At 36.4% G+C, this 13216-nt stretch overlaps 2 protein-coding genes across 6 annotated transcripts in view; one reads left to right on the top strand and one right to left on the bottom strand.

The window, feature by feature from the left end:
* The window catches only part of SCML2 (Scm polycomb group protein like 2), a 59153-nt gene extending 51775 nt beyond the window's left edge, over positions 1-7378 (top strand). For 3 of the 5 annotated variants that reach the window (XM_026714308.2, XM_087938280.1, XM_087938282.1), the window contains 3 exons: positions 1792-2064; positions 2878-3041; positions 4424-7378. In XM_026714308.2, coding sequence (XP_026570093.1) covers positions 1792-2064; positions 2878-3041; positions 4424-4549 — 563 coding nt within the window. In that variant the 3' untranslated portion in view covers positions 4550-7378. Of the gene's footprint in view, positions 1-1791; positions 2065-2845; positions 3044-4423 lie in introns of those variants that run through there. The other 2 variants (XM_087938281.1, XM_087938283.1) reach the window with 2 other exon arrangements.
* RAI2 (retinoic acid induced 2) overlaps positions 6426-13216 on the bottom strand; it is a 29187-nt gene continuing 22396 nt past the window's right edge. The window contains exon 3 of the transcript XR_015744540.1: positions 6426-7961. The gene's annotated coding sequence lies outside the window, so the exon portion shown is untranslated. The remainder of the gene's footprint in view (positions 7962-13216) is intronic.

A 13216-nucleotide genomic window follows, 5' to 3' on the forward strand; every position in this document is an offset into this window, starting at 1 on the left:
CGTGGGATTTGCAATTCCTCTGTTTGCAGCCAACAGCGCCAGTGGCCCCAGCTGTGGTTGGGGGCCCAGCACAAGCAACCATGACTGGAATCTCAGAACTGGTGGCAACAGATGGTATTCCACCCCAGGGATTCATCCTGGCACAGGAGGAGTGCCAGTCACTCCCCCTGGTGGACAATTTCAATAGATGCCCAAACTGCCTAGACCATTTCCTGACTTAAGCCTGACACCACATGGAATGTTATGGAACAATATATCCAGCCAATATGGCCCAGGTCCATGTCATTGCAGTCAATCTGGAAGAGAGTGCTTCGGAGTGGTTGGTGTCACTGCATGATGAATGCCCCAGAGCTGGATGACCTCAATGCCTTCATGCAAGCCCTGTGAGAGCAGTTTGAAAACTCTGTGGCAGCCTGGTATGGAAGCCTGCATCCATGCACTGAAGGAGGGGAAGCAGCTAGTAATGGAGTACATTCAAGATTTCTGCATCCTGGCAATCCACTTAGGAGACTGGCCTGAATGCTTACTGGTCTACCATTTCCTGCAGAGATTGGACAAACAACTGTACCGGAATTCTGTACTCTGGGGAGGTGCCATGCAACCTGCAGGTGTGGTACCGTGTGGCCACCAAGGTAGAGATTGACCTGATGGAGTTCCATGAACATATTGGGCTAGAGAGTCAGTTTCACTGCCCCATGGAGAAGCAAGTGGCTCCTAGAGGGGGAAAAGGGTGCACTTCCAGCCAGAGGAGAGATACCCCGCCAGAACCTTGGTGGCTGCTTTTGCTGCGGAAAGGAGGAGTACCAAGCTGCCATGTGTCTCATGCCATTGTTGATGACTGCTCCCCTGCCTCCAAACCAACCAAAGGAAAAAAACTCCACTGAAGTCAAGGGAAAAAAGTCATGAAGGGCAGCAAGTCATAGAGTTCTCTCCTCCGTCCAGCAAGGAGGCGGGAGCTCAGACTCCTGCCAAGATGGGGCCAGTCTTCTGTGAGATTGACAGTGAGAGAAATGGTAAATGGCCCCATTGTCCCTATGCCTGCTAGGATGGAGATTTCAGTGTCCTCCTTGGGAAATTTGGAATGCAAATGTGCTGAGTAGAGGCCTGAGACAACACCCCAAGGTGACCTGCTGGGAACGTCAGATGCAGACAGACCATTCCCAAAACAAAGCAAGTGCAAATGATTGGTGGCAATGGACAATGGGAGATCCAGGGGGGAAAGTGAAAGTTTTCCTATACTGCTTGGAATGACATCATTAGAACTGGCTTTTCTACTTCTATACCCATATGGAATCTTCATTAAAGTTATACTCTCAGTAAAAAATGTCCCAGGAGTTTCTTTTGCTGTCTAGCCCAGTGAGATAGTTGAACACAGGATTCTTCTTTGTTGCACACAGCATGCAAAAATGCCTTTTCTAAACTTTGGCTTCAGCATGACAATCCATACTTATTTCTTCACTTTTTAGACAGCTCACTATCAGTGTCAAACAATTTGATAAGATGGATCAGTTTCTTTTGTGTTTCTCTTTCAGAATTTCTCTTTTTTCCTTTTCCCCCAAAATCAATCTTTCTGATTCAAATGACATAGAGTGGGGAATAAATTTGGATAGTTAGTAATACTATGTTCCTTGCAGAGTTGTTAACCTATTCACCTTGGTAAAGTTTTCTTAAGTAGGTAATGTTTATATTAAAGCAAACTTTTCAATGAAATATTTATAGTAGTATAAATATTTATGTAGTAGTATATTTATATTTATTATTAATAATCTAGTTGTGTTAAATTCTGTATAGCAGAAACCCTGCCAAGTGAAGAAACATCCAAAGAGCACAGGTTTGCTGAGAATTCAATGGATTCTGCACTTAATTCAGTCATCCTGTCAAGTCCTAACAATCAGATTTCCACTGAATATTGTACCTCAGGGAACATAGCCTATTTTAGGCATTCTCTTCCTTCAATATCTGCTACCTCAAACACAGCACCAAATCTACAGAAATTATCAAGTGCTACTGGGAACAAAAGTTATTGTGAAATTGCCAGAAAGAGATTGCAACAGAGGATTGAAGGTATTCTCAAGCTTTTCTAAAAGTTCATGCTTTTTTTGTGTGCACATCAATATGTATAAAACTGGCTCTAAAAGCACTTTATCATTCTAAATATATAAAAGGAGTCTGCAAATTTAGCAGACATACTCAAACCAGAATCTTCACTTGGGTAATTAATTTAGCATTTATTGCAGAGGGGAGGGGAAGGAAAAGGAAGGAAGGAAGGAAGGAAGGAAGGAAGGAGAGAAACCACATAGATTATACTTGTCTGTTTTCTGCTTCTGGATTTCTCTTTGAGGTAATTCCTTTGTCTTAATCGAATCACAACATAAGTCAAGCCATTATTTTGCCAAAATGAACAATTTTGCTTTGTTTTATAAATGCACATGGTACCTTGAAGGAAAATCCAATACAGAGGAGTTTTAAGAGTAAACATGTATAATTAATTACTAACAGAAACAAGCTACTATCGTGGCCTTTCTAACTAAGTATACTCTCCAGGTGTGCTAAAGTAATTTACAGAATGTTCAACTGATATTCTTGGAAGTCATCATAAATAGGAATTTGGGGAAGCAACATTTGGAAGCCACTAGGCTGGGAAAAATGCCTTCCCGTAGTGTGTGTGTGTGTGTGTGTGTGTGTGTAATGTATAGGTCATCACTGCATTAATTAGCAAGATATTTGCAGATTACATTCATAAAATGGGAAAATAATTGGGAGGGTTGTTTTCTATTCACCAATAACTATAAAAGCTATTTGAATGTGTGCACGTATTCTCAAAATGCCTTGGTTATTTCTCCAGCTTCTTCAGTTTCCTCCTTTTGTGTGTTTAAGCTGCAAGTTCTAAAACAGGACCTGAACTCAGTGCCCTAAAACAGGAATCTTCGCATCTCTTCAGCAAAGACCCTTCAACATGGTCAATTGATGAAGTAATGCAATTTGTAAAAGAAGCAGATCCTCAGACATTAGCACCCCATGCTGAACTCTTCAGGAGACATGTAAGTAAAGTATAAGTTATTTTTAATAGTGCCTAGAATCATATGAAATAAAAACATTCCAGTATATTCCTGAAATCTAATAGGCTTTTTCCCTCCAAAAAAATATTGAAATCAGAAAACCACCACTGTAGTTTGCACTAGAAAAGAGTTTTGCGTCAATGTAAGTTCTACTTGATACAGAATTATTCTTAAACCGAAACTTAGTCCTGATGTCCCATGAATTCTTGCCGTGTTTGGGGGAAACTATTATTAATTATACAAAAATATACAGAGAAAAATCTTAGAACAGGAAAACATAACTTGATATGTGTGAAATGTTCTTGCTCTGTAGAAAAAATTGGTAGGATTAAAATGGATTCCAATTAGTTTACTTATTCGTTAGTTTCTCTTTTCTAAACTGATATCATATGTGAGTAAGGTCACTGGGATAATGTTATAGGGTTAAATAATTTATTAGAACTTCTCTTGATCAGAGACAGGACTGAAAAAAAGAAAACCAGATTGTCAAATTCCAGATGCTGCTCCCCCATCAGAATCAGAAGTCAGGTGTTCTTCACATTAGAAATGTCAAAGAGGGATATGATGGATGTGGGTTGGGAAGACCTGAGGGTCTGGAGATGTTTCAGGCCATTAATATCTTGACCTTGAAGAAAGGGTTAAATGTTTATCTGTCACCAACATGGAGATGGATTCAGTGTAGTTCTGACAGCTAGTAAAATAAATTATTTAAACAAAAATGAGAATGGAAACAACACAGATTCAGGCTTCTGCAGATTCAAAGCAGACAGATTTGCTTCTCATCTGGTATGTAACCTTTGCTGTTCCTACTTAAAGGTGTTGCAGCATTTATTTACTTAATTATGTCACCTGATTCCCAATGAACCCGGGCAACTCACAACAATCAAATTATAATTAAACAATTTAAAGAAAAAAGATGGCAAGTTGAGAAATCAGAGGATATGAAATGAAGGGTCTTGCATTCCCTCCCCAAAGGCTTGGTGAACTTTTTCTTGAGGTTACAACATCTGGACAAGGTCCTAAAACTCCATGTTCTGCATTAAGGAAATGGATGGTGTAACCATATCAGATCCAAAGCTGTTTTGCCAAGTTCAAGTCATAACACCGCAGCTCTTTATAACTGATTCTGTAAATAAATTATAAATTGTAATATACATAATATATAATTATAAATTGTAATTTTTATAATGTAAATTCTGAAGTTGTCCATGAAAATTTCCAAGATGTTCAGATTTGAATTACTGTTTTTTTCTTGGGGAAAAATGGTGATAATGTGGGAGAGGGAGAGTTCTGTTGTGTCAGTCTAGAGTAATATTCTTGTTCTGAAATTAGTCATTAATTATTGTCATCTTGTTTCCTCACAGGAAATTGATGGGAAGGCTCTTCTGTTACTGAGGAGTGATATGATAATGAAGTATATGGGTCTGAAACTGGGCCCAGCATTAAAACTGTGTTATCATATAGAAAGACTTAAGCAAGGGAAGTTCTAGGCAGCAAATACATAGTGATAATGTTGCATTTTAAGTAGACAACCAGTTAGGTTCAAAAAGAGAACTATAGGGCTGAAACTTTGCCTGATCAAATGGATCAAAAAAATCTCACTCTGCTCACAAAGAAATTGCCAGCATATTGTTTCTACTAGTCTAATCAGAAAGATATATCCCAAATCAGCATTGTTACAGATACTTCTTAAATATGGAATTTAGTGTTAAAAGTTTCACATTGTATTTAATAACTTTTTAAAATATGCAGGGAGGAAGTAGTACTAAAAGTATTAATATGAGAAGCTGCAAAATACATTCTCACCTCTTCAGCTTCAGCTGATGCATTTTCATTCAGAACCAAAACAGCTGAATTCCAAAGGATCTTTGTTTTAAAAAAATCAAATGTGGAGGGTGTTTTTTTGTTTTTTGCAAAAATGGCTGAATTTTTATGCTGGGGTGAGGAAAGTATTCTTTTTAATTGATTAATTCTTTAATTAATATAATCACATACATGTCTTATGTGAAGCAGATATCCATAAAAACAATAGCCATATACTTGTATTGTAAGTATATGTTGTGTGCAAAAAACAAATAAGCTCTTTTTTTTTCAAATTTAAATTATGAAAATACATTTTTACAGCATGTTGACAATTTAAGGAGAAAATTTCTTTTTTAGGAAGGAACTTCTTATGGTTGATCTGAGCAGCCAACTCCCCAAGTGAGCAAATAACTTTCTGTTTGCTTACAACAATATAAGAAATATTGTATTGAAACATTCCATCTAGCATAAACCTATGTTCATGCACTTGTATATTTATGTGGTGGGTTCATGCATGTGTGTGTGTGTGTGTGTGTGTTTATGTATGTGTGAATATATAAATTTATATTTTGTACATAATGTTCAAGTTTTTCTTAAGTGTGTTTTAAAGGTATTTTTGCACTGTGGCAGATAATAAACTGCAGGTTTTTTGTTCATTTTAAATCATAAACAAAATGTGCATTATACATTTTATATACTTGTTATTGTATCATCAAGCTGTGTCTTTAGGCCAATCAATTCCAATAGACCAGTTTGTTCCAGTAGAACATAGGGTTGAGATTCCCTGGTGGGGACCTGGTGAAGTATGGAAGATAATTGCCTAAACAGATTTCCTTTTGCATTCTAAAATATGATGTTATGCCACCAGGAAGGAACAAAATGAAACCTACCATCTTGTGTAGGATCCAGAAAGATTTCAGCATGTGCAGAGTTTCTAATTAATTGCAAAACTTTACCTTCAGTCCACCTTTCACTGCATGTGAATGGTCTTTGCTGGATGTATGTGTCCTCATACTGCTCATTAATGCCTGTCTGGTTTGTTTCTCATTTTATGGAGGGAAATTGAGAGAAGGGGAAGGGAGAAGAAGAAATAATTGATGGACAGATCCATACAGGGCAAGTTCTGGCACTATGCAATATTCCTAAATTCTCATGTTGCGCTGAACCATTTTATTCTGGGAAAATATCTGGAAAAGAATGGGATAATGAGGGAAAGGTGATGCTGAATGTCTTTTTTTTTTACTTTGCCTCTCTAACGTCTTATATATATAAAAAAGTCAATGACTTCTTTCAACAAAGGAATTGAATTACACTTGGATGTATAATTCATCTGAATCTTGGTGCTGTCTGTAGTTACAAACAGTAAAATACTTTCCCATCACTGCCAATATAATATCAGGGATCATTTATGTACTTTTGCTGAATAGAGGATCAGGCGTTCTGTTTGTCCAAGTGTTGCTAGAAAAGATATAGTCCTGAAAGGAATGTAGTTTTTATATTTCTTACTGCCTTTTTATATGGAAAAAACTTCTAGTTAAAATACATTTGTTGTTTAAAAATGCCTTGTTTATTATATTAGTGTATTAGTAATACACCAATTACTCAGGTTTAGCTAAAAATGGCAAAATTGCAAACTGTTATTGAAGCAATGTATTTCTTTAAATTACTGAAGCTGAATTTAAATGAGATCACTTTGGTGATGTCCTATTTTCTGATGAACTTCTGGCATTCATATTATATCAGCAAACTTTGCTTCTCCTAAGAGTGTACAACAGCTCCAATATATAACTTTCTTTAACTAGTGCAGTTATTTATATATGCTCAGGTATTTAAAAATAAGCTGTAATGGCTGCGATATCTTTCATATCTTTTGATACCTATTTCTGTCAAAGTTACATAAACACACCTATTTATCTCATTGTGAAACATGATCGCTTGTATTTGGCATATAATTGTCTTTGTGATTTTTAAGGATGACATATATTATGCCAATGAACTTCCACTGGTACCATGGGAATGCTTTTTGTTCTCCATCTTGCATCTACTGTATGTGCTTCATAAATTTGTTCTGGAGATTTGAAGGGTGTGTTGGCAGTGGAAGAAAACAGTCAAATTGGATACTATATAAGACATTTATTATAGCTTATTTCAGACATGTTGAAGGATGTTTTAAAATTGTATTAAAATGCCAAACTATCTTGCAAGAATCTTTTCCATACTGGATTGCAGACAAAATGTCACAAATGTTATTCAAGGAATTTTATATGTTAAAAGTGGTTATAAAACATAGACACATTATTTTAGACCAGGAGGTTTCTCTTTATTCATTTTGCTAATATGTCTTTGAATTGTGCAAATAATGTTTACTACGTCATGTACACAAACTTTTATAAGAAAGAAGAATGCCACTGAAATTTTAACTTTGTATATGACACGATACAAATTATGTTAGGTATATTTTTTCATTTTCAACTGGATGTTCTCATCTAAAAAGAAAATAAAAGCTGCTTGATGTTTACCTCTCAATTATTTTTATTATGTAATGTCTTAAATCTGTAACTGACTAACCTCATAGTAACTAATACATCAATTAAAATATACTTTGATTAATAAAAAATACATGGTTTGAAAGGATCTAATATTTACAGAAATAATCTGAGTAAAATTCTAAACACTGATGTTAATATACTGTAGATTATCACCTTCCTTCAAAAAGAGAATCAGTAGGTTGGATTTGGATACTTCTTGAAATAGAAGGGTTTTACTGATGGTTGTAATGGTTATCAAATAACTCAAGTGCTTAAAAAAATTCTGAATGCTCTTTTTGCATAATCCACATAATTTGTCAGAAGAGGCAAAAATAAAATCTAGAGGGCAGTGTATTTGTCAATTAAAAATAAAGATCTTGTAAATATCCCACACAAATTTAGTATGGTGATATGCTTTTCATGAAGTATCTGAATTTTTAACATGCTTGTAAGTGTAGAGTTCAGATGGTGAAGGTGTTGATTGGGATCAGGGAGCTTTGGTCACTGTTTAGTTAGGATTGTTGTGATCAAACATTAGAGGAGAGAATGCTGTCCATGCTGCGTAGGGCTCCTAAAAGGAAGGCAGGATATAAATCTAAATAAATTGGAACATTCTAACTGTCCTTTTATTAGTATACATGAAATGAAAAGGAAGAGACGGCAGTTCAAGTGCAAATTATTTGCATCCAGAAAATCCTATGTTCAGTCCTGATGCTTCCAGGAGTTTCTTCCAAGTACTATAAATAGCACTAAATCTGTAAGTCAACATTTTCTTGACTTCCCACAGAATGCAGAATCCCAAAACAAAGGCATTTGATCCCCCAGAATTTGCTACGTTTTGCATGCCATACAGTACAGAATGGAATGCCAAACAGCCATCCCAATAAAGCAGTGCACAAAACAATGCAATGTTTTTGCTCTTAAGCCTAAAACTAGATTAGATCAGATAACTGCAACAATCTGAAATTAAGTTCAAACAGTAAAACTTAGGCCTCTTTGCAAATGCTGATAGTGCTTTTCAGGGGTGGGATGCAATTTTTTTTACTAATGGTTCTGTGGGCATGGCCAGCCGGTCATGTAACTGGGTGGGCCTGGGTTTGTTTGTTTTTGCCAACTGGGCCTCAGGAAAGCCTCCTGGGAGCAAAAATGGGATGTGTGGGGGCACACAGCACACACCCCTGCACCCCATTTTTTTCCTTCTGGGCCTCAGGGAAGCCTCCTGGGTGAAGCAGTACAACAGCAAGGGGGGAAATCAGCTGTGACGTGCGATGTAGATCCTGCTTTCTCATCTAATTTGCGCGACACAGCTGATCAGGTGGGGGGAGGAAATGCCTTGATCTTCGGAGCAAACAGGTTCATTCCCATCTGATCTTTGGAGCTACGGGTTCGCCTGAACCAGGCCAAACCAGTAGAATCCCACCCCTGGTGCTTTTTAGTGGGAAAGGTAAATTTCTAAATTCCCCTGTTTGCTGATGAACCATATGATTAACAAAGATGTAATCAACTGATCATGAAATGGAAACAAAATGATATCAAAATAGTATCTGCTGCCTCCTTGTAGAAACATACTGCATTAGATGTAATCAAGACAATAATAGTTCAGCTAACAGAATTATTTTGCAAATGAAGGCAAATATACATGTCCCAGGATAATTTTGTAGCATCCAATCTGAGTTGGTCACTGGGACCAGAGGTGAACACAGTCCCATTGATCAACTCAGATTGGATTCTGCAGAATTCTTTTGCTACAAACCAATGAAAAAATCAAAGAAAAACAGCTTATCAGACTAGCAGTATATCACTAGGGGCAGTGATAGGGATTTGGGAAAACCAACCTACTGAACAATTAAAATATTCAAGGATTTTGGACTGCTAGGCACAGAATGAAGATGTTCTTTAGGTGTCTCATCAGATGTCAAAACTAGATAAACTGCTGCAGGTTCCAAGTTAAAAGCAACTTCTAGTACTGTTGTCATAATTCAAATCATTACTAATTTTTCAGATTATGATATCATCAAAAAAATTGCTCAGTTTTGAAAGGTTCTTTATAAGAGAGATTGTATTGCCCAAATGTAAAATGTCCATATAGTTCTGTCCAATTTTTATCTTCCTTATGTTTACATCTTAGATTTATCATAGGAATTCTTGTTAGTGAGCCATTTACCACATACCAAACTATGAAAAAGTTGGTACATAGGGGAAAAATGTGTTCTACTGTGACATTATTTCAAACAAAATAAATCACACACTAGGTTTACATCACGGAAAAGCAAATAGATGCCTGAATTCAAAATCTGTAGATCAATCTTACACCAGTATTAGGAAAATTGCTGTATCAGTTTTTGCTAAAAACATGCAAATATGTATATGCAAGTTGGTCGTATAGCAAATCTGAGTACCTATTATTTGATTCCTCCCCTTCCTACCCAATAAATAAGTGGATTCTCTTTTTCATATTGAGAAGGAATCTAAGACTTCCCAATTCAATGGCTGCAATAATGTGAAACAAGATTGGAGTGGCACCATGCCAACAAAAATAATATAAATTGATAAATCCTGATGACATTTTATGATGTGAGTTTATTAATCCATGCAAAGATCTATAAATAGCACTGTAATTTGATGTGATTTATAGTTTCATTATGTTGGCAGTTGAGTAGTTTAGCCTGCACTTATTGTGATAGATAAAAGAAGCAACATAATTATCATTTGTGATAAAAGTTTCTTACACATGGTTTTGCTTCTTCAACACATTAAAAGGCGCTAAAATCAATTTTATTTGACTGCAAGATTTTGGTTAGTGTATACAAAATAATAAAATCAAAACCCAAGAAACCAGTTAAAATAAACATTTCACAGAAACAAGCATTGCACTAGTTAAAAAAAGATTTTCACCAGAATTTCAAACAATGTTTCATCAATGCTGTTTCATGAATGTTTCAAATCTTACATCATCTTCAAATTAAGATAAGGAAAATGTACAGAACTGCATGTTATCTGCATAGTAATGAAAATTCACTTAATCTCTTGGATAAAATTTCCAATTATGTCATGTAGCTCTTTAAATGCACAAAGAACTCAAACCTGCAGATGTTAGAAGTTAACATACCATGAGCTATGTTCATAATTTCCCAAGTTCCTATCCCACAAGAAGACCTAAAAGGATAGCATAATCAATAGTACTATAACCCATACAGAAATCCAACAGAAATATACATAGTATAAGACCATATCTTTTCTCTATGTGGATTTAGATAGAAAATCAATTGTGGTTACTATTTTCATGTTCAAACCAAGGCAAAAGCCAACCATAGTGAGTCAGCCATAGTTTATCTGCTGATTAGTTTTATTATAACCACATGCAGTAATACTTTACACAGTAATTTTTTAAATATTGATTTTCTAATTATAGTTTAAGGAAGACTTCAAGTCAAAGTGAATGATATCTCTTTTAAGAGTCCTATAATAAAGACTTGGCTCTGACCATTCATTTTCCAGTTAACTTGCTTAAATAAAAGAGAAATATGCTAATATTTTCATTGATCCAGGACCATAGTCATACCCTCGAAGCCATAATCATAGAATGAACAATTGGAGAAAGTTTATCAATAAGCCTAACAATATTCATAATGCTTCATAGATGCAAGATTTATATAGATATATTTCTTTCAACTTTCCTGTGACTCCAGATATAAAAGATGGAATTATTCTAAAAAGCACCATTAACTCCTTCCAAATACAAAGAATACAAGAAGCAATGTTTGTCTTCCCATTCTAGAATAGTTTTAAAAAATGGATCAGAGTCTTCATAACAAGTAGGATCCATCAGAGGTCATCAACCACTGACTCAGCCATTTACCCATCCATTTCATTACCAGAATTCAAGGTCCTACCTTCAGTCTATCTATATATGTTCAGAAATGTTCCTCATTTTAAAAACAAGATGCATAACTAGAAATATTTCCCCAAATTATTAGGAATCCATAAAGATTTGTAAACCTCTATGATGCCATACTTGTATAAGTTAGAGATAAGTGATTAAACCCAGTGTCAGACTCTTACATTTCAAATTCCACTGTATTACATATTTTGTTATCTTTCAAAAATATCAGAACTAATATCAATATATGGCTCAGGATGCAGTGTGCAATAGAATAAAGCAGAAGTCCCCAGTCTGTGGATCGGTACCAGTCCAAGCATGTCAGAAACTGGGCCGCGCAAACAAATGACCCATCTGTGAGACGCAGGCAGCACATGAAACCATGCCCCCTCTGGTTCACAGAAAAAACTCCATGGAACTGGTCCCTGGAGCCCCAAAAGGTTTGGGGCCGCTAGAATAAAGCATAGCATTTTCATTGTAATGTCTGTCATTTGCACAGAAGATGGCATTATTGAGCTATGACTCTAAATTTACTCTTAAATCATAGGAATCCAATACAAGGAATGTTAGAATTTTATAGCAAGGCACAAATATAGCAAAACAAGATGAGATACCAAAATAGTCTACAATCTAGTCTTTAAGTACTAGCTGGGCTCTACAGGCATTCAGACGGACAGCCAAAGTTTGCAAAGATCCAGCCTCCTCCATTTTGTTGCACTAGTTTTTGCAGTACTTTTGGAGATAAATTTTGTTCTTTTCCAGTTCAAAGGAAAGTTTTCTTTCCTTTTTGTTTCTGCTCTTCTACTTTTCAGTCTGGAGTCAAAATAAGATTTTTTTAAAGGGTTAGCAATTGGAAAACAGAGGTGGAGAGTATAGTTTTAGCACCTAATTGGAGCGACGGAGGGGGGGAATCGTCCCTCCCAACTTTTTTTTGTATCTTTGACTGAAGAAATGTGGCTTTCTGGGTTGGGAGGGAGGGACGGAGTGAAGAGGTTAAACGAGGAAAAGTTTGGGGGAAGCTTGTGCTGAAGCTACCACCTTTTATACAAGGGCCCACTTTTCAAAGTCTAGCCTGAGGCAGGAGAGGTTTGCAGCTTCTGATGGCCAGCTGATCGGCATAGAAAGGTCTGAAAGTAACCGTCATTTCCTCAAGGATTTGTTGGGGCCCTGAAAATGGTGGCTGCTTCCAGGATCTACAGCAGCAGATCCGAGATGTGGAGGAGGAAGAGAGGGGCGTGTGTGTGTGTGTGTGTGTACTGCAGCATCCCTGTGGAGGGTAATAATCGGGGGGCCACTGTAGCCATCATAACTTTGAAACAGTGTTGTATGTAGTTTTGTGGTGTCAGTCTTAACTTTGAACCATCATTAAGTGGCCCGTTGTTTCTCCAGGACTACCTCTACATCCTTTTAAGGATTTCTTCTGGACTGACCCTAGTTTTTGCTATAGAAATCATTGTTATAAGATAGTCCTTGACTTACAACAGTTCATTGAGTGACCGTTCAAAGTTACAATGGTACTGAAAAAGTGATTTATGACCATTTTTCACACTTATAACTGTTGCAGCATCCCCCCCATGGTCACATGATTTACATTTGAATGTTTGACAACCGACTCATATTTATGATGGTTACAATGTCCCAAAGTCATGTCTTTTGCAACCATCTGATAAGCAAAGTCAACGGGGAAGCCAGATTCACTTAACAACCATGTTACTAACTTAACTATAGTGATTCACTTAACAAATATGGTAAGAAAACTCGTAAAATGGGGCAAAACTTCCTTAACAAATTTCTCACTTAGCAACATAAATTTTGGACTCAATTGTGATCGTAAGTCAAGGACTGCCTGTACTGGTAATAGAATTTTGTCTCAATAAATATTGCTTAAACTATATCATTAATATACATGGGGAAGACACCAAGGATGAAAATGGGTAAATAACCCA

The sequence above is a fragment of the Pseudonaja textilis genome, chromosome 8, assembly GCF_049901715.1.
Source record: "Pseudonaja textilis isolate UNSWEBS1 chromosome 8, rPseTex1.2, whole genome shotgun sequence".
Lineage (NCBI taxonomy): Eukaryota > Metazoa > Chordata > Lepidosauria > Squamata > Elapidae > Pseudonaja > Pseudonaja textilis.